Source organism: Dicentrarchus labrax, unplaced genomic scaffold (genome assembly GCF_905237075.1).
Source record: "Dicentrarchus labrax unplaced genomic scaffold, dlabrax2021, whole genome shotgun sequence".
NCBI lineage: Eukaryota > Metazoa > Chordata > Actinopteri > Moronidae > Dicentrarchus > Dicentrarchus labrax.
Genome location: NW_026136705.1, coordinates 19,329,517 through 19,350,242, shown reverse-complemented (window position 1 = coordinate 19,350,242; position 20,726 = coordinate 19,329,517). Strand labels below are relative to the sequence as shown.

General features: G+C 40.5%; 1 protein-coding gene across 1 annotated transcript in view; it reads right to left on the bottom strand.

Annotated features, from left to right (window-relative positions):
• The window catches only part of ubl3a (ubiquitin-like 3a), a 35,695-nt gene extending 15,297 nt beyond the window's left edge, over nucleotides 1-20,398 (bottom strand). The window contains exon 1 of the mRNA XM_051400750.1: nucleotides 19,591-20,398. Within this exon, the coding sequence (XP_051256710.1) occupies nucleotides 19,591-19,617 (27 nt within the window). The 5' untranslated portion in view covers nucleotides 19,618-20,398. The remainder of the gene's footprint in view (nucleotides 1-19,590) is intronic.
• Nucleotides 20,399-20,726: the final 328 nt, after the last annotated feature.

The following is a 20,726-nucleotide window of genomic DNA, read 5'->3' as shown; positions in this document are numbered from 1 at the left end:
GGTACAACTGATGGTACAAGTCATGCAGACTTCCTGTGGCAGAGGTGGCTAATGGCAACATTACAGTTCTAATAGTGTTGTTAAATGGAGGTTCTGTCCTTTACAATGGCATCAAACATCCTGTGATGGTCTAATTGCACAAAGCAACCCTCCACCTAGCTCAGCAAATACATCATCTATGCTAGAATTATTTTGGAAGACGTATTATTTGACAATTAATATTTCTTTATTTTAATGTCTTCTTTTTCAGATTATTTTAGTTGACCCTTTAGTTTTTAAATGTCGGGCTGCAGTCATAACTCTGGGTTTTGGATCCAGGAGAAAACGAGCAAACAAAACTCCTGTCTCCTTTTGGTTGCTCTCACTACTATCAGTCATATGTCTCATTGCTCAGTTGGCCTATCATACCTCATATCTCTCTCCAAGCCCTCGTCTTTTTGTACTGTCATTCAAAAAGACCTATCCTTTGATATGCTGACATCCTCATCACAGCCAGAATCCACTCTGCTCCCTCTCCTTCCTGTCACAAGCACAATCAGCTGTTTCCTGTGCTCCAGCTGGCACTGTACCTGACAGCTCTCTGCTCTCGGTCCTCCCTCTTCATCACTCCCCCTCTCCCCGTTTACCAACACCTAACCCTTTAATCCATCAGCTGCTTCTACTCTCTCAAGAAACAGGCAGAGCTCCCTTTCATGCTGTCATCTCCCCTTCCTGGTATCTCACTGTAAACTCGCCTTGCTTAACTTGCACACACACCCAGGGCTGCATTCCTTCCCTCCTGACAGACGCCAGGTAAGTGCCTTTGATCACGCGTTCCTCCTATCGGCGCCTCTCTGCGATCAGAGCTGTCACAAGAGCTTGACGCAGGTTTGCATCGCACGGTTGCCTCCTGCCACTCCCTCAACTCTATGTCTTGCTTCAAAATGGCTGTTCAAAAACACAGGGCCAAATGAATTAACATGCCAAATGTGAGCTATGCAAAAAAAAAAAAAAACCTAAGCAAATTACTCTGCATTACTCACTGACAACACACACATTGATGGAACACTGTGTGTGATTTTTGGATGAAAGGGCATTCACTGAATCACAGCTGTAACACCAACAATAAAGAGACAGTTTGACATTTAGGGAGACACCCTTATTTGCTTTCTTACAGAGAGTTAGATGAGAAGATTGATACCACTATCAGCAGGCAGTTAACTCAGCCTAGCATAAAGACTAGGGTTGTCCCAGACTAAAGATTTTGCCAGTCTATTAGTAGTCTTTAGATAGAGTTAATAAATTTTAACAGCTGCTTGTTAAATGATGATGGATAAAGTGGTAATGATTCTGAATGTGTCAGAACAACCAGCAAGGAGACTGAACATTTAGTTAATTTATTTCAGTATAACATCACACAAGACTAAATTTTTTTAAACTTTGGACAGGGCCTTGCTCGCTGTTTCCCCATTTCAAGTCTTTATGCTAAGCTAGGCTAACCAGCTGCTGGATGCAGCTTTACATTTAGATTCTAGATACTACAGTGGTATCAATCTTCTCATCTAACTCTCTGCAAGAAGGTAAATGAAATATGTTCACATCAAACGTATCTCAAAACTGTGTCAGCAGTTGAACCTGCTTGACTTTACATTAAATCGTTTATAACACAATGTTAATCGTGTCTAAAGACAGACTAAGCCGGCTTGACTTTTACATGTTTAAAGAGATAAACAACTGATAATCATGCTGCTCTGACACAACCATCTTCCAAACTGCACGTTCCTCATTTTGCTTTTAGCTGTTAACCACAAACATGGCAACTGATAAATGTACTCTCACTGAAACAACTTCATGTTTGTGACACCAACACAAATAATGCATGATACAAACAATATTTTTAAAATAACAATGTATCAAATAATGTGAGCATAGTGTGAAGGGGGTCACTTGTAGTGATGAACCTACAGAGATTTATCACCCAAAACTGCAGTTCCCCTCGGTTTTTCAGAACTTTATGGAGTTTCAGCTCATTGTTTAGCTGTCTGGACCACAACAAAACAACAACAATCACCACTCTGGTAGCATCACTTTGGCTGCAGCAGGCAGCTGTTTTAAGTGAAAAAGCTCTAAAACCCCAGTGCACACTACCTGCTCAGCACCCCACAACAGACAGACACAGTTAGAGACTATCTGGTGCACACAGTGGAGCATTTAACAGGCAAAGAATCCAATATTTTCCTCAGTTGGTAGAGACCAAAACAGAGCTAAAGCTTCTCACCAAGTGGCCAGAAACGAGACTCCAAATGAATGATAATGTTTCTCTGTTACTTCTTTCCGTTCCCCCTAAGTAGCCATAAAATTCTTTTTATTGTGATTGTGGGTCTAAGTCCTTTTATTTGGCATCCTTAACTGCAAACGCCTTAGTGCCAATCTATGGACATTAGTGAGACTTAAAGAAACCCGAACAGTGTGCACTCATAACCAATTTGTAAGACAGTATCAACCAAAGGCTGGGGCACTGAAACCTTACTCCAAACATCAGTCTTAGTACTGGCCACCACCACAGAAACTTGCCTGCTGCTCTTCTTTACACCAACAACATGTGGTGTATTAGCTGTGACACATCACATTTACTACAGCACAATGGTTGGCGGTACAGTATGTATGGTTAAGAATATCCACAGGTACACCATTAGCCGCCAGTCACCAAGACACACACAAATATATACACACATGCAGCCATGTCTTGAGCTTTCACACATCTTTACAGAGTCAACAGAAAGAGTAAGGGAACGTTATAAATGACCAGAGAAAAACAAGAGAAAGATGGAAAAGTGAGAAAGAATGTCATGTCATGAAAAAGGATGACAGTTTCACTTGAAAATTTCCTGACAGACACATCCCCACATCAGACCTCAGCTAGGGAGGGGCTCCGCTGTCCTCATCTCATCGGGGAAAACAAAACTCCAATAAATACTTTCAGAGAGAGAAATGTAACATAAAACAGGCAAAGACAAGGACATGAAAACACCAACAGACAGAGAGATTTAACAGACAACAGAGAGTCCTGTATCAAGCATCACCACCAAATGCTGATGGTGTACAGGTTCCATGATAGTGATGACGAGGTCTGATGAGGACAGAGGAAATGCTGACATTTTTGGAGGCGAGCCCAAGGGACCGAGCGAGGAAATGAGAGAGACTCAAAGGGGATTCAAAGAGGGAACAATGAAGGTGGAAGCGTGAAGGTGAACGAGGCGATGAAATCCACTTTGTTCTTTCGGTCATCCACTTACTATTTGGTGTTTTACATTCATGCACATTTTGCACACGCATGAACACACAAACATTTGCGTGCACACCAAAAAACGGCTGCCGGTGGGGCTGCTTTTGAAGCTGTGGGCCGGGACGTGAAATTGCTCTTGTATGCTGCAATCGATTCTCCTCTCATCCCTCTGTCGGCGTCTAGACCGTTTGTCCCTCTTTCCCAGCGAAAAGTAAAGGGAGAGAGGATATGGCGAATGAGATAACAAGGTGCTAAACAGAGAAAAAGAGATGTCATCTTTTCTGAGCAAAAAAACAAACAAAACAAAAACCAATGTGTAACAGACGGTGAGATTATGTTTGACTAAGAAGTCAGAAGGTTAGCCAGAGGAAGCCCCTCTGGAGCTGATAAGCAACACAGACATTTACCACCATGGAGATCTAAACCCACATGCTGTGGCTACCCACACTCTGCTTCTCCACATACATACATGTTGAAGCAAAGGAAAGCAACAACTATTTTGAAACTTTTCTATGGCTAGTTCCAGCTCTAGAAAGGGGCTATATGGGTGATAGCTAAAGTATACTTCATCAGACCTGCTTGTCAGATGATTGAATAGCTTCAGACACCCCTACCATTACACTTTTCTGGGCTTCAGAACTTTCTGACACAGACAATCAGACATACACACCCATTTCATGCAGTGACTGGCTAGTTGTGTGGAGGTGAGAAAGTAAGCTGGGTCTGAACTAACAAGGTCGGACAAAAGGTCTTACGAACTAGTTCTTTTCTAGTCTTTAAGTCTTCTTAACTCATTTTCTTCTGACATCCAAGCCAGACTTTCACTTTGGAACTCATTTTTGTTTAGCAGCACAATGAAAAATAACATGATGTCCTCTGTATCAAATATATATCCAACTTTAATTTATAAGCACAGTAAATAGTTACGTCAGGTCTTCTGTAACTGACTGCTGCTGGCTGGGAAACAGAAAGAAAGAGCTACTTCAGTAAACAAGAGGTTTACCTGAAAACTGTTGAGCAAAAAGTTACATGCTCATATAATTCTGTTTCAGAAACTGTTTTGAACATTATCATAAGGATATTAAGGTCTTGATTTAACTAAACATTTCAATGTACTGTATTACTGTGTGTTCAGCCTTGCAGGCCAGCATGGTAGCTTCTTTCATATTTTGTGTTTCAAGTAAAATCCTAAAAATACAACAGGCAGCTGTGACTAAAAGAAAACATGTACGCTGTAATATTGGAGTTTTACATCTATATTAAGCTTTCTTAGTTTGAATTAGCACTGGATTTTGTTATGTCTTCATTTCTGTGCAGTTGTGTTTCTGAAAATAAACACTATTCGCTGAGTTCAGCTTCCTCGTCTACATTCTCCCTGTTCAGGTTCTGGGGAAAAAAACAGCCACCAGCACACACACACACACACAAACCCAAAGGCCAAAATGCCACCTGTCGGCATTCTGCTGGTGTGAAGGGACCACACAGAGGGTTGATGATCCCTGGTGATGGCTTTGATGAAAGGACCTCCTGTCCTTTACCTTCTTCGTCCTATACCATTTGCTCCGCAGCACTCCTGTCTGCTCACTCCTCCTCCTCCTTCTCCTTCTCCTCACACTCTCCCTCCCTTCCATCACAGGGCGTAACACCAATGTGACTTCCTCCCCCGTGTTTTCCTGACCCCCCGCTATGTGAAAGCCCTGGAGTCAAGTAAAGCATCCTCATGCTGTTCTCCCCCTCTCCACCTCCCAAGAGAACTACATACTCTGTGGTGACCTCTGCCTTCCCCTATCTCCCCCCCCTTCCCTCGCCTGTGCACATCCACCCCCCATCCTCTTTCCTAGGTGGTCTCCCCCAGCGGTGTGTAGTTGATGCCCTGCAGTCAGGATTAGCTTGATTTGTAACCTTTCAGGTTGTCCTTTCCAAGCACGACCCTTTCAGTTTTTCCTGCATGCATCTAAAATTAAGGTTTTTGGATATTTAAATGTATATTTTCTTTACACATTCATTGATTTCCTGCATGTTTACATATATAAGATACATAACAACAAGGCTTTGTAACAAATGCAGTAATGCTAAAAGGATTATCAAAGTCAATCAATTGACAGTTATATTGATATTTGATTATCACAGGCAACAATGTAGACCAGTTGCTGCTTCTAGCTTTGACAAGTTGAGAATTTGTTGCTTTACTGTTTATATACTGAAAAATTTGGAGATGTCCCGTTGTGCCCTGGGAAATACTGATGGATGTTTTTCATTATTTTCTGACATGTGGTACTAAATTCAAGTATCGATCACTTTCCTTTAAACTAAAAAACAAACATTTGCTGGCTTTCCTTTTTTTCTATGCATGAAGTTTGAAATTAATGGTACACGTCTCTCTGTGAGTTGGAAAAAACCTTTCAAGAAACTTATAAAAGGGTTTCTGAAGATAGTTTTCATTCTATTGAGGAAGCACAGCACATTGCTACTCACACTGAAGTTCCAAAACCCATTCCCTTTCTGTTTCTATCTTTGTCCCTTTCCTCAGATACAATAAAGGCTTAGCAGAAATTTAAAGGAGAAACTTGTGAGAGACAGAACAGAGAATCAACATCAGAGTAGAGAGGAGAAAACGCCTGGGAGACAGCAGTTACATCCACAACGCTGCATTTTCTTTTTCTCCCTCAGAAAAGAGTACTGGCCTGCAGTCACAACTCACGTGATGCCATGTGTGTGTAGAAGAGAAAATGTGTGTCTACATGTGAGTGTGTGTGTGATAGAGAGAGAGAGGGACAGAGAGAGAGAAAGAGGCACACTGATTGAGACTGTTGGCAAGCTAAAATGCCCTCTGTGCTGGAATTTACCAGATGGCACTGGACAGAAACAACCGGGGGTATTACTACCCCACACACACACACACACACACACATACACATACAGCATATTCTAGGCTTGTTCAGGAATGAAGACGAAGCAGCAGGCAATGACAGGAATAGATGCAGGTTCACATGCAATGAAAGCACTTTATAAATTCTTCAAGTCAGTATAATACTAAACATAAAACTTATTAGATGTATTGCGCTTGACCAGATTCTTACTTGTGTTTTCTCCGAGCAAATTCCATCTACAGTCCCCTGAGAGTTTATAATCACTAACACTGATATAGAGCGCACACACACTAATTATAATAGTGATAATAATGCAAGTAGCACTGGACCTAATAAAGGTAAACATTGAAATTTGCACATTTGTTTAACACCCTTAAATAAAGATAACAGGGGATAGGCATAATACCTGCAATAACTAATATCTCTGTGACAACTGCAATGCTCAGTTTTTGTTAAGACTTAGCTTGAAAAGCATATATTTAACATATGAAACTATTCAACACTGCTCATTTTTATGGCTGTTTGTGGCATTGTTGTATTCGATTTCACTCTACTACACCTCCACAATATAATTCATCTATTGCAACACAAACTAAGGCTTCAGTAATTACCAGGGTTAATTCAACAGAGAATCTACCTTGCACTAAGAAGCCCATGGGATTCCCTAGTTCTACTAGTCTGTGCTGATAAGTAAATCTAATTGAATAAATGATTAAAAACAGGCACACACTGAGTGTGTCTGACATGCATCTATAGTGGTTTCCATTTTGTTTTGTTGTTTTCTTTTCATTGTTGTCTGGTTAGAGATCTGAGCCACTGGTTATGTTTGCGCTGTGCACGACAGGAACAAGGCAGCCTCAGTGGGGAGACAGTGGAGGCAACCACTTACACAAGCAACAACAGGAAGGAACAGGGCAGCAACAAGGAAGAGGAGGAGGAGGCGGTGCGTTAGGAGAGTGGTGGTGGCTGGGGACCCAATCAAGATCTTTAACAAACATTTTTCCACCCCAAGGCAGAAAAAAATATGGATATAGATGACATAATCGTCCAAGGTGTGCTGTTTTGCTTCCTGTTACATCACCATAATTAAGATGTTTACAACCATGCTAAACAGTTTAATAACGAATTAAATCCTAATATGAGATGAGAAGTTCACGACAAGCTGCATGCAGAGGAAGCTTAAAGTTTAAGACCATTCTGAGACTGAAGCACACTTCATTCAGAGATTCAGCCCCGTTTATTCAACACTGTGATAAAAATTGAACTGCATTACTGTACCAGCCATCTCTGAACCGTAATGGTCCTAGTGAGCTCCAAACCACACTGAACCATGAACTGTAGCTGTACCAAGATCAGCTGACTGAGCTATATTCTGTGCAGCGCTAAATGGAAGTCAGCTAAACTTAGCTAAAATGTGCCAGCCGTACTCACCCACAAACATCCAAGCTTTCAAACCCACTAGCCTAGAACACTGATTTAAGAGTCAGTGAATGCTGCTGTCACGCTCATGACCGTATATTTAGCCAAAATGATCTCTGTCACAGAGAAGCCACTTCACAAAAATGTGTAATTAAACTAAACTATAGGTCGATATCTGATGTCCTCTGTGTAAGTCAGAGTTCTCCTGCTTCCCTCAAAATAAACCAACACTTCCTCATTACAAGAAACAGAGAAAAAAATAGAGGAAAAGCCCTGAATCATTCTAGTCCAAGGTCCAATGCTTCATTACTGCCAGCTCGTTTAGATAAGAACACACATACACACACATGAAACACACACACACACACACACACACACACAACCCCTGCTGGGATCATTACATATATTCATACTCATAGTGCTCCATAGCGTCCAACATGGAATGACAAATTTGTGCAAGACAGCATGAAGGCCAAATATACCCTCTCTTCATCTTCCCTCTTTCTGTCTGCCATTCCCACACACACACACACACTTTTGTCTCTAGCTGTCTTCTAGCTGTCTACTCTTTGAGCTCTATCTTCAACTCTTCTTTGACCTCTTCAGCCTCTCTATTTCTCATTGACTATTTCCCACTGTGATATGCAAACAAAGGCAGATAGGTTTCCTGCTTCCATCTCACTATTGCTGTTTCCACTGACATCACAACAACCTTTCAGCAACAAGCCAAGAACATTTCCTACTAATTGACATTCACTCTCGCTACTACAGCTCACAAATTTAAATACTAAGTACATGATAAATGTACTGTTACATCCTGTTCAGCACAAACTTGACAATCTTTCAGCACAAGAATCAGACCATCAAAACCAAAGGGACTTAAAGTGGTTGAGATAAACATAAAATCCATATAGTGCAATATGAAAATATATGATTGTCGGTGTTTGTTCACATAGTGGCAAACCCCTGAGAGCCTCAGTATTGAAGCTGACTCACATTATCAGCTGAGGATTAAGGCTGTAGTTTAGTTAGTGCTTGGTATGACACACAAGCTCCTGCAGGATGAACTCTGAGATGGTTACCAAGCAACAAAACAACTTCTGTTTTTCCCCCCATTCTCTATTCCAATTTGGGATTTTTCTTGAAACGAAATCCTCAGTGTTACTTTACAAAAAGAAATGAATTTGAGCTGCAGATTGTATTTAATACTACTAATGTAGTGCCTCCACCTGCCGTTAGTGGCAGACCTAACAGAATTTTAAACCGGATGTTTTTTTCCCTAAATGCAGTTGAAGTTTTTATGTACAAAGGCTTGTATTTTTTACTTTCTTTTTAATATATTTTCTAAAGCAATTGTTAATCGTTTGTACTACAGATTCGTGTTTCATGTCCATCGAATTAGTGGAAGTGTTCCAACTGTCAGCCACCAAACATTGTCTATGAGGAAACATATAAGGCTTTTATTTCTGCAAAAAGGGATGTCCTGTGTTTTTCTGGCTCCCTCTCTTCAGATGTGTTTATATCACTAAAATTGGAACAATCAATTAACAGATTAACTGATTATGAAAACAATAATTATTTGTAGCACCTATTAGCTACAATACGTAAAGACAGTCATGTATGCTGTATTGCTTTTGGTCTATGTCGAGTTGGGTCTCAGTACAAAAGCATAAATTTTGAACACAGGAAAAAGTACAGTATTTCTTTAATTGCAAACCACAACATGGTAAGAATCTGGGTTAAAAGGCATGTGAGCGAGGACTAGAGGCCAGCTGATCCTGTTGGAACATCCAGTCGATGAGGCTTGACCTTTGGATGACTACTCTGTGGCCCGTGTCTGCCCTGTCTGGGACCCGAAGAGTCTCAGCGCTGACCCTTTTAATTCCCCCAGTACGTATTGTCTGTCCGACTGCGCTGGCACAGGACGTTCAAATATCAGGACAGATTTAAGCACTGATCTAGAAACGGCAGCCTGTCCCAAAATGCATGAGGAAGAGGGACAGTTGATTCTTGCTAGCTTGCTGCTCTGACGCACAGACAGACTGTGCTGGCAAGGCAAAGCTTTAATATAAATGTCCCCTCAGCTGGAAATTGTTTCCAGTGCAGCTGAAAGGCTCCTTTTATTGAGCTAGTCAAACACCACTACCCCCCCTCCTCCATCCCCTATTTCTCCTATGCGCATGCTCGCTCTCTTTCTACTCAACATTCAGACTGACAGAGAAACAAAGTGTGTCCTTTTTTCACTTGAGTGCTGTTGTTTTATGTCTGTTTAAATGACAGGTGGGAAAATTGCAGCTGCATAGCTCTATGGAAAGTTCCACTCTTATAATATCACTTGAATGCCAATAACATTAAAACAAAAGACTGTATCGGTGCAATTAATGCCTGGTGTAAAACTGAAATCAATACAGAATATGCACTGAGCACATTGATTGAGCATATTATTTCAGTAGAATTTCCATTAGAATCTTATTATCTAACAGGAACACACAGCTACTAACTGAGCAACCCAGTTTTACATTAATGATTCACATTAGTTCACATTACTGATTGGCAAAAAATGTGAGTAGGATATTTGATGAGGATAACATACCACTGCTTCAGTTAATATGAGAAAGTTTTTTTTTTTAACATTGTTGCTTTACAGCTCATTTTACTGCACTTTACCGTAGGAAGATCTTATTTACTAATGAGATCTTTTGAAAGTAAAAAGTGCAGTAAAATGAGCTTTTCTCTCGGCAGCTCATCTTCCTCTCTTCGTGTTACTCTGTGACTCTCTCTCAACTCAAGTTTCCCTTCCTCTTTCAGTTTCTTCATTAAGCTAGCCCACACCATCCTATGAATTTCATTTCTTTTGTATAAGGAGGCAGTAAGTCATCTTTTTTTTGCCACCATGGAGGACATCAGGTCATATCTTTAGTATCATTTCTGAGTACTTTTTTGGATTTGGATTTCGGAATCATATTCCTGTCATTGTGGAGATGGCCTTCAGTGTCGTGGCACAGCGCCATTTGGTAGTGTCACAGCACCATTACATGCAAACAATAGCCTTTAGGCGCAGCCCTAGTTTGTGCTGTTCTCTGGAGCAAAAGTGAACTGGAGTGGGTGTTACTCCAGTGGCAAAGCCAACAGCAAACACGTCACACTTAACAGGAAGAACAGGTTGTGCCTTCGCTGATTTCTCTATGCAAATGTGCACATGCATAAATACAAGGAGAAAACACACACACACACACACACACACACACACACACACACATTCAAAAGTGGCTGCAGGCATACAGAGTGTAGTTGGGACTTTGTTGTGTTAGCACCATCTGAGTGCTCACATATTACTCACACTCACACCCACTCATTTATGTCATGCTCTGACTCTGTAACACTTGGCATAAAAGCTGAAGACTGTCCTCACTTTACTTCTGTCCTGCGGTGTTCAGTGTCCAACACGTACTCTAGAGACTGGTCCTGTTTTGCAAGAGCTTCCTGCTCCGGAATCAGTAACCAGCAATGTGAATTTGTTTATGTCACTATCACTGCTTCTACAATAGGCTTGTGCGGATCGGATCTTATATTGACGATTGAAGGGAGCATTGATGACTGGTTTTCCTCCGCTGATATTAAGGAGATTTTAATTAACTTACTTTCAGAACGATGATGTAACAATCTCTAGAATCTGTTCCCTACTGTGCATTTAGAGACGTTTCTGGTGGAGCAGCATGTCCGCCCACTGAGTCCCGTTAATAGGCAAGTGAATTCTAAGTCCTTAATTACAAACCAGTTCACCATTTCTTTTCCATAAATCTCACACCCCACATCTCCGTTCTCCAATACGCCTGCTCACTAAAACTTTGCTCTGCGCTCCGTAAGAGTGGTTAACATTATGGATATGATTTTGATTGTGATATTAAAGATAAGCTAAAACTGTTAATTGGAACATGATGCTGTGATATTGTCCTACCAAGCACAGACACACAGACTTTTGATTTTACGTTCTCATGTTAATCTTTGCAGCTGTGTGTCTGCCCCGCCTCCGTGCAGGCTCGCCTCTCAGCTGTGTCGTACAGGCGTAACCGCAAACTGAAGCGTTTATTTAAGTCTGTTTTTGAATAATACGCACATAAACGTTTGATGCCCATTAAAGAGGCACATAAAAAATTATTTATCTACATTTTGCAATGTCAGCAGAGCAGTGTGTGCTGCTCTCTGGAAAGAGCCAACTACGTTTTATAATCCCACAGACTCTCACCTAGCAACAGTCCACTTTTGCCATCATGCTTTGGCCTAATGCTAGTTGTGCAGTTTTTAAGTTTTTATGGTGTAAAATGCAATATGTTCCACAATGCAAATGTTACTTTTTGTAAGCGTCTGTAATATATATTTTCAGCACATGGTGGTTTATGTTAATAACTGTTATCTTTGTGCTGGTTTATAGCTTTATAAACTATGGAGTCCTCCATGGTAAAATTTTGTTGACTGTGTCATCTTTTTCCCAGTCATTCCTGGCGATTGTGTCACATATCAGCAATCCCAAGTAGCCACACACTATCTGACGAAATAGAGATGATCACCCAACCCTATCGTACAATATTTATATTCAAGGACATGAAGACTTTGCGGCATACAACAAGTGCCTATTCACTGTCAAGACAGATCGGGACCAGAATCAATAGTGAAGATCAGAAGTTTCCTCTTGAACTGGGACCCTGGGAGTCCCCAAAACTGTGAAGTAGTTCAACACATTCCTCAGCCTGAGCAAATCCATACCTGCCAACACTGAGTGCTGAAAAGAGGGGGCTTTTCCAGCAGAATAAGCCCTTATCCCAACACGCACACACTGACTTTTTTTTCTTAGAAACCCACAGAACTATTCCGTCTTCTAGTTGGGCCTATCAGGAATGCAAACCGACAACAAAAGAGATACGGTCTCACTTTCAAGCCTGGTGAGTGATGAAATCTAATAGCTAGCTTCATCTTGAAGATTTAATCTTGGTGGTTTTTTAAGTCTGCTTTGTGAAAAGTGTCTCTCGCTTAAATTATGATAAGCATTACATCCTACAAAATCCTCAACACCAGGTTTAACTTGGCTACCCACTGCAAACATCCAAATTAAGGCAAGTGTTTGATTGAGACATCTACATGGATCCAATAAGTTTAAAGGATTTCTCTGATAGTGGAATCACTGTCAGGGAGTATGTGTGGTAGACTACAGCGAAACACTGATTGGCAGGAAAACTGAGAGACTGTGTTAATGTTAATAGTTTTTGCTTTTTGTGTGTGTGTCAGGTGTAACAAGACAGCCCCCACAACCGCTACCATACCCTACTACTACTAAATAATCTGCTTCCCTGTGTTAGCTTTGAGGCACATGCACAGAACAGCTTTAAAATAACCAGTTTAAGGCATATACATATTAATATACATATACAAAGTATAGTAGCCTTGCTCTACTATGATTACAACCTTAACACAAGTAGAACATACACTACATTTTTAGGCAGTCTGCAGGTTTAGAATCAACAATTCGAAGCTGTCAAGCTACAGACAAGAGCAATATAACTCCCATAGAGAAAACATCGGCTAAACAGCATATAATGAATAAGTAATCAGCTGGAACAGACATGAAAGATGTAAAAAAAAAAAAAAAAAAAAAAACAGGTTGACAGGTATGCAGAACTAGATCTGTGCAGCATGCTGTCATTGCACATGCAGAGACACATGCCACACTGAAGAACACACAGATATTAAGCAAACAAACAGTTACATAAGCAATCAATGGATGAGAGGCTCTCAATAGGACTTCCTGTTGGTGTTGTGGACATGCATCAATACAATTGAATTAACCCTACACGATCATGGATGGACTAGTGGACATAAGCTCTGCTGACTGTCAATACCAATACTATTTTTACAGAGACAAAGCACAGCCTCACAGATAAAAGATAAAAATACTACCACACAGTCTAAACAGCCAATCACACCATTCAATTCTCAATTATAATTGGGTAATTATGTCATTCATCTTAGGAACATGTAGTTTAGTTTCTGTATTGCACAATGTGTTTTAAACTTGAAGTCATCAATTTCCTGAAATGCTTTAAATCAAAATGAATGGGGCACAACTACTACACTTCCAGAAGTGCTGTCAGAACTTTCCGTGGCGCTCCAAGGCCTACATGTGACAATGTCAGAGTCAATATATCAACTCCAGCACCCAGGCTGGATGATGTAATCCTGATCTGTGACTCAGACTCGCAACACATGGCATCGGCAACACACACATATTCAATGCAGTGCTTTATCCAACTGGCACTGTCAGGATTCAATGGTGCTCTTTCTCCCTCTGAATGTGTCAATCAAAGCCCTGTTAGCAGCTCCTGCCCGAGGCTGAAGACGCCTGTGGCCCTCTCTCCATCACTAGTTTCTCGGTGTCACAAGTGCTGAGCTAAGCTTGAGTGGGAAGAGGGGACAAGGAGTGCTGTTTTCAGCAGCTAGGATTCCCCAGCCATTGTTCTTTCATCCACGACCAACACACCGCTGACCTCTGACCCAAACCTTTGACTCCTTTGTGTGTGTGTGTTTGTGGGTGTGTGTCTGTGTTTCTGTGTGTCCCAAAGGGACTCTTGACAATGTGGGAGTGAACTATAAACTTCTTTCGAAGCACCACAATTATACTTAGCCACACACAGAGAAGCAGAGGTAACTATCTTTTAGCAACATACTGATACAGTAACACAAAAATACACTATTCTAAATAGATGTTTACTTTATAAATTTATATCTTGATATATATGTTTGCTTTCTAATGTGGTCCTCGTAACGGGCAAGAGTCACAGCGGCACAATTAAAGATCAGCAAATTATGAATAACAACAGAGTTGAAATGGTTGATCACATCGACAGAAAATTAATCAGTAACTTTGATCATTGATTATAATAATTACAATAATATATAATATAATATTAATATAATTATAATAATTCACTGGTTATGGCTTCTCAAATGTGAATTTTTGCTGGGCTTTTTTTGTCTTTTTACGATACTGAACTGAATATCTTTGGGTTTTGGACTGAAAAACATCACCTTTTAAACATTTTATAGACTAACTAATTTATAGATTGAGGAAATAATTGGCAGATTAATTAATAATAAAATAAGATAATTAAAAGCTAAATAACAACGCACAATATTTATTGTAACAAGTGAAGGAACCAAAGAAGCCCACACATGAAATATTGATGATGAAGTGAGTACAAGTGATCGAGTGTGCAGCATTCTTTGGTTTCTTCTCAGTCAGGAGTGTATGATCCTTCACACTTTAGGTCAATAAGACCTGATGGTGCGTAAGAAGTTAGTCAAAATTGTGATGTGTTGTGCACAAGTGAAAAAATTCCAATCATTACAAACAATGAACAATTAACAAAAAAGGGTGTTGAAGTGTTAATGCGTTCTGTCGTACCTCCTGGTCTGTTTGAGTATTGTGGCTGTGATTGCCACCTCCATCACGAATTACCACATACTCACCACTGCACAAATGACAGGGTGTTTGAATACTACCCACTTTGTGTGTATGAGTGTGTACGTGTGGTGACAGTGTTTATTTCTTCATTATTTATCAGGATCAGATGCGTGCCTGTGCGCCTTTAGTAACCACTTCGAGGAGAAGCCACACGGTCATGTTGATACAACACAGGCAAGTTGTAACTAGTATTTTTATTAAAGGTTGAAAAATGTTTTTTTTTTTTTTTTTTTATGCTTTATACATTTATTATTGGCTTTAGTAACATTTGTCATTGCAGAATTGATGGCTCATTAGTTACATCCATTAATCTTTATTAATGACTTACTAACATTTATAACTATTAGAGAGATTTTTTTTTTTATCAAAGGGATAATCAGTCTTTTTATGTTTGATTCTGTTGTTATTTGTTCTAATCAATCAGAAGCTGTATCCAACGTGTCAAAATCATTTTCAGTCGATGCAGACACAGCGGCTTTTGCTAGGAGCAGTTAACTTAATCTTTGTTATATTGACCTAAGAAATATGTTGATTTAAGAGTTGCTATTCCTGTAATTCTACTTCAAACTACCTTTATGAGTTCAACTCATTCCCAATGAGCAGACTTTTCTGCTATTTAAAAGGTCTAAAATCAGGCTAAACCAAAAGTTGTTCTAATAAATACCATATAAGAGGAATCAGTAAATTATTTACTAAACATCAATAAAGGCACTGCTAAACTCTTATGATAAACTGGAACCATTATGTACTTCCCTCTGTGTGTGTGTGTGTGTGTGTGTGTGTGTGTGTGTGTGTGTGTGTGTGTGTGTGTGTGTGTGTGTGTGTACCTGGATCTCCCTGTCTTGATGGTGATGTTTGAAATTCACTCTCTGCTCCATGGGACTCTCAGTCTTTTCTGGAGTGTATTTATTCAGGCTTATCTGTACTGAGGTGCTTTATTCTCCTACTGCTTCTGTACTACTCTCCGTCTTGTCTGCTCATTGTTACAAACACACATACACACATACCTGCAGTACACCCCAACCCAATCCTCATACACACTCACAAGGGCATCTAGACCTCAGATCCAAGCGTCCCACTGTTGCCATGGGGACCATTTCGACCCTGTCAGCACATCTGAGGTCTGCCTGGAGCGAGGCAATTTGCCCCCTCCCGATCCTTCACTCTTCCTATCCCTCAACCCCTCCTTTTTTTTCTCCTTTTTCCAAGACGGGAAAAAAAAATCTCATCCTCCATTCTCAAGAGGCATGACTATACTATACTAGAATCTCCTATTCTTTCTCTCAGATTCATTCACCCACAATGTTTGGCACCGGCAATCTCCTCTCCTCCTACTCTCACTCCCACTCTATACAGCCTTTATAAGTGTGTGTGCATAAACACTCACTTGCTCGTTCCACAGACTGAGAGAGAGTTGGGGGGGGGGGGGGGGGGTCTGCATCTGCTGCTGATTTCAACCACACAGGATGAGTTAAATGCAGATTGCTGATATTTCCCCCACTTTTCCTTGGGGAACACAAGGAGGTAGTCTGATGTATAGATTGAGCTAAGCCACAAAAAGAAGCAATTGTTCTGAAGATTTATGCTGGCCGAAATCCTGAAACTTACTTATGTGCAGAATTTGACCTTTATGTTTATGCTGCAGGCATGTTAATAATATGAGCCCAAGGCCAGCAGGTCTAGCAAGAATAAAACTAATTTGAAACAAAGTTTAAGAGTTGGCAAAAAATATTATTACTTTACCATTGGAGAAATGAACTTTATGCCCGACACTGGCGATAAACGATGCGATAATAATGTGATACTTCCCCCACAGGGAAATTCTCAGAGCACAAATCAGGCTGAGCTTTAAACCAGCTGGCAGGGATTCACTGTGTTGCTTGAAGACACTTTGTACCCAAATTCTCTGGCTGTATGATAATCTTATGCTACAGCTCTAATACTGTAAACTGACCTATAACAACTGGGACTGAAGCCTCACACATCCACACGGATGATGATACAGCACAAGACCTTCTATGAACGTTCGTCAGGATTCGCAAGGATTTAACTACCGGTCAGATCAGGTCAGAAAATGAAAGATTCGGGTCACGATTATGTTCATAATCCATGGAAATTCCTTGCAATGTGCTATTGCTTTAGCTTTGACTGGACCACATATACATAGAGGCCAGCTCACCTCTAACTTCCACCCAGTATTATCCCAACATCCTGACAACATAATGGACCTGCTGTTCAGGGGATCAGCTGAACTTGGACATGCAGGAGTACAGGCACAGCTGGGATAGCTGGTGTCTCTGTGGAGGGGCACATTACGAGGTTTTTTCTTTCTATACATAGACCTGGAAGTATTCTTAGGGACACCACGCACTAGCAGCAAAGATGACAAACATAAAACTGCCAGACAGGGGGGGAAATATGATTTCTAAGACTGGGTAAATGCAACTAAACGCATTTTATATGCCTTTTAATTTACCCACAACAGGCTGACATAAATCTTGATGAGTTCATAACAGTTCATAATAAACTCACCACAAGCAGTTAGCTTGTATAAAAGTCACAAGAGGATAGTGTCTTGACAGGGTAAACTAATAAAGTCACCTGATGATGACCAGGTCATAGTTTAGCCTGCTTTTAAAGTACCACCACTAAATCAGCAGATATGACATAATTAGGTTGTAGCAGCAATGCAGTTACCGGTCAGTGTGCACTCAGAAGAGCATCTAGCCTTTTCATAAACTCCAGTCTCCTTTAATTCCTGCTTTCTGTGATGCTGGAGGTTTGCAAAATGTCAAACATAAAATATACAGTAGACACCAGTGAAGTGACAGAGCCTCGATTTAATAGTAAACAGATCTGAAAGGAATGCTAGTATTTCAGGGGGCATTTACGACCACACTACACTATAATCCCAATATAAGCAAATCTAATCAAACTAACAATTTAAGGACCAGTGGGTAGAATTTAGTGGTATCGTGCGGTACGGTTGCAGACTGTAATCATTTAAATACAGTTTAGCCTTCCAAGCGTGTAGGAGAACCTATGGTGGATCCGTGGAAGAACATCTGCTCCGTCTGTACATAAAAACAGCTCATTCTAAAGGTAGCAAAAACACAACAAACTAAAACATACCCATGAATATTATTTTCCATTTCTGACAATAGATCCTCCTAAATGTTACACACCTTTAAATCTGTTCCTGTAGGAGCCTCCAGGTAGTTTTGTATCTTTTAGCGCATTATCACTTATACCTAAGATCACAGCTAATCATTTTGTTTTTGACATTTTTATGTATCTCGTCTACTTTTCCAGGATGCCATTGTCTTCCATTCATTTCCATACAATATGAAAATCTATTACTAGGCTTGTTGTATTCAATTTCCATCAGCAAACCCTCACATTTCAAAGCTGAAACCATTGACAGCATATATAATGGACAGAGCTTCCGGGTTAACCCTGCACTCTATGTAATGGCAAACAGGTGGAGCTCCATTGGCTGCAATAACAAACCAATACCATGCAGTCTTATGGAGAAATGAGCCGACTTCTCACTTGATTTATTAGCTCTGTAAACGGTTTGCTAAAGAGTTTATGGTCTAAATCCCTAGTTTCAAGTCTTCTTCCATACAGCATGATGTTAATTTTGTAAGTAAAATAGAGGATAAAGCAGGGTATGCTTTTTGGCGTGGCTACCTTGTGATTGACAGGTCATTCTCGCCGCATCAAACTCAGATCAAACTGTCAAACTAGGCAGCGCTGATCATATATGAAGCAAGCATTGCCTATTTCTCACCTAAATTCACTTCAGAAACATAGTTCAGTGTACAGTTTGGCTGTAATAGAGAGATTGTGTGTGACAAGGCGAGCACAATTCAACTCAAAGTACGTCACATCCGCTGGCTTTGACAGCCTATCATGGTGACAACCATAATGCCAAACTCAAGGCTTCAAAACAGTACTCCACAAACCAATGGGTGATGTCGCAATAGGTTCACACTTGGCTGGAAAAAGCTAATGTTTGGATATTTGGACGACAAATGATCAAAATTGTCAATTAATATTCTCGATGGACATATCGTTCAATCGTTTTATCTCTTGCATGATCACTTAAAAAAGGATTTGTCCGTAACAAGCTCTTACCACACAACACTGTGATAGATTAATCACAATGGGAGCCAATGGCTGCCTGCATCTATAGGAAAAATAGGTTGAAAACTGTACAACATGTATGTATTGTATTGAGAGCAAACATTAGGGAGGTAAAACTGTGCAAACACTGATAAGAACCATATCAGTGCCACAGTTTCGTTCCCAAGGTGCACTTGAGGATCCACAACCCCAACAGTGGAACCCACTAGGACACTGGCCCTTTTCAGCTATCTCCTCGACACCGTGGCGAAATAACATTAATGTAAGCAGAAGTAGCAGCTTTGAAGAAGAAAAAAAATGTCTGATCCACTTCTTTTGGCTTAAAACCTGGAGGGAATAAATGTATGTAAACGGTGTGGAAAAAAACTCACCATGTCCGCTGGGGTGCTGCCCGTCATCGTGAAGGTTTTCCCGGTCCTCGGAGGGGTTCACACACACTCACACTCAAGACAAGGACACAAATATTTCCTCTTTTCGTCTCCCTTGTGAGCAGCTCTCTCTCTCTCTCTCTCTCTCTCTCTCCAGACACACACAGTCACACACACACACACTCTTTTAAAACCACGTCGTTGTTGGGTTAAGAACAGGAAACACAATGTATTCCTGGTGACTTGCTCTCTCCACAGTCACAACACTGAGGTAGCCGAGACGGTGTTACAAACGCTTCCTTCCTCTCTTATTGCACAATCATTTCGTTGATCATTTCCCCACACACAAAAAAACAACGAAAAACGGCGAAAATGTGGAGGTATGTTTATAGTTAATGTTAACGGGATAAGCTGTCGACCCGAGGGCCTCCTGCGACCCTCCAAAACAGCAAGAATATCCTGCTTTAGAAAAGGTGCCTACGCCATGCGAAAAACCAAATACTGCTGGCACATCCGGATACACGGATCTTTTTTCTCTCTTGGTGGAAAGAAAAAAAAAAGCACAAACAATATCCGAAAGGTTAACGGTTAGCGTCCTCCGATAAACTCAAACCCTCCGGCCGGTTGGTACGAAAGAAAAACACGGTGTCACACGGTGAAATCTGTCGGTGCCTTCACTTTAAAAAAAAAAAACGGGAGCCTGTGATGGTTGTTGTTAATGTTAAAAGACTGCGCTGCTGTACCTTTACGACCCGTTCAGCTGTCAACCTGCCTCGGAAAACTAGCATCAAGCTAATAACGGAGAAAATACACGGGACTTCCGGTTACGTTTTTCAAAATAAAACCCACTTTAAACTCTGTCGTGTGCGCAGTATGCTCATTTATGTTTGAACTTCGTGAATGCTACGACCTGCATTCACATACATTTATATGCATCTAGCAAATAATACTTTGATGAAATTGGCTGTCATGCTTCTCGTGATAATAAAGTAAAAAAAAAAAAAAAAAGTAGAAATTCAATTTAAATGTCTGCATTATTGATGCTCTTACTCTATAGCACTGTTTAGTTTCCTATAGGGACATGATACTTTAGAATAAATTATGTGGTGTTTCCTTATCTTTGATTGATGTATTTTTAT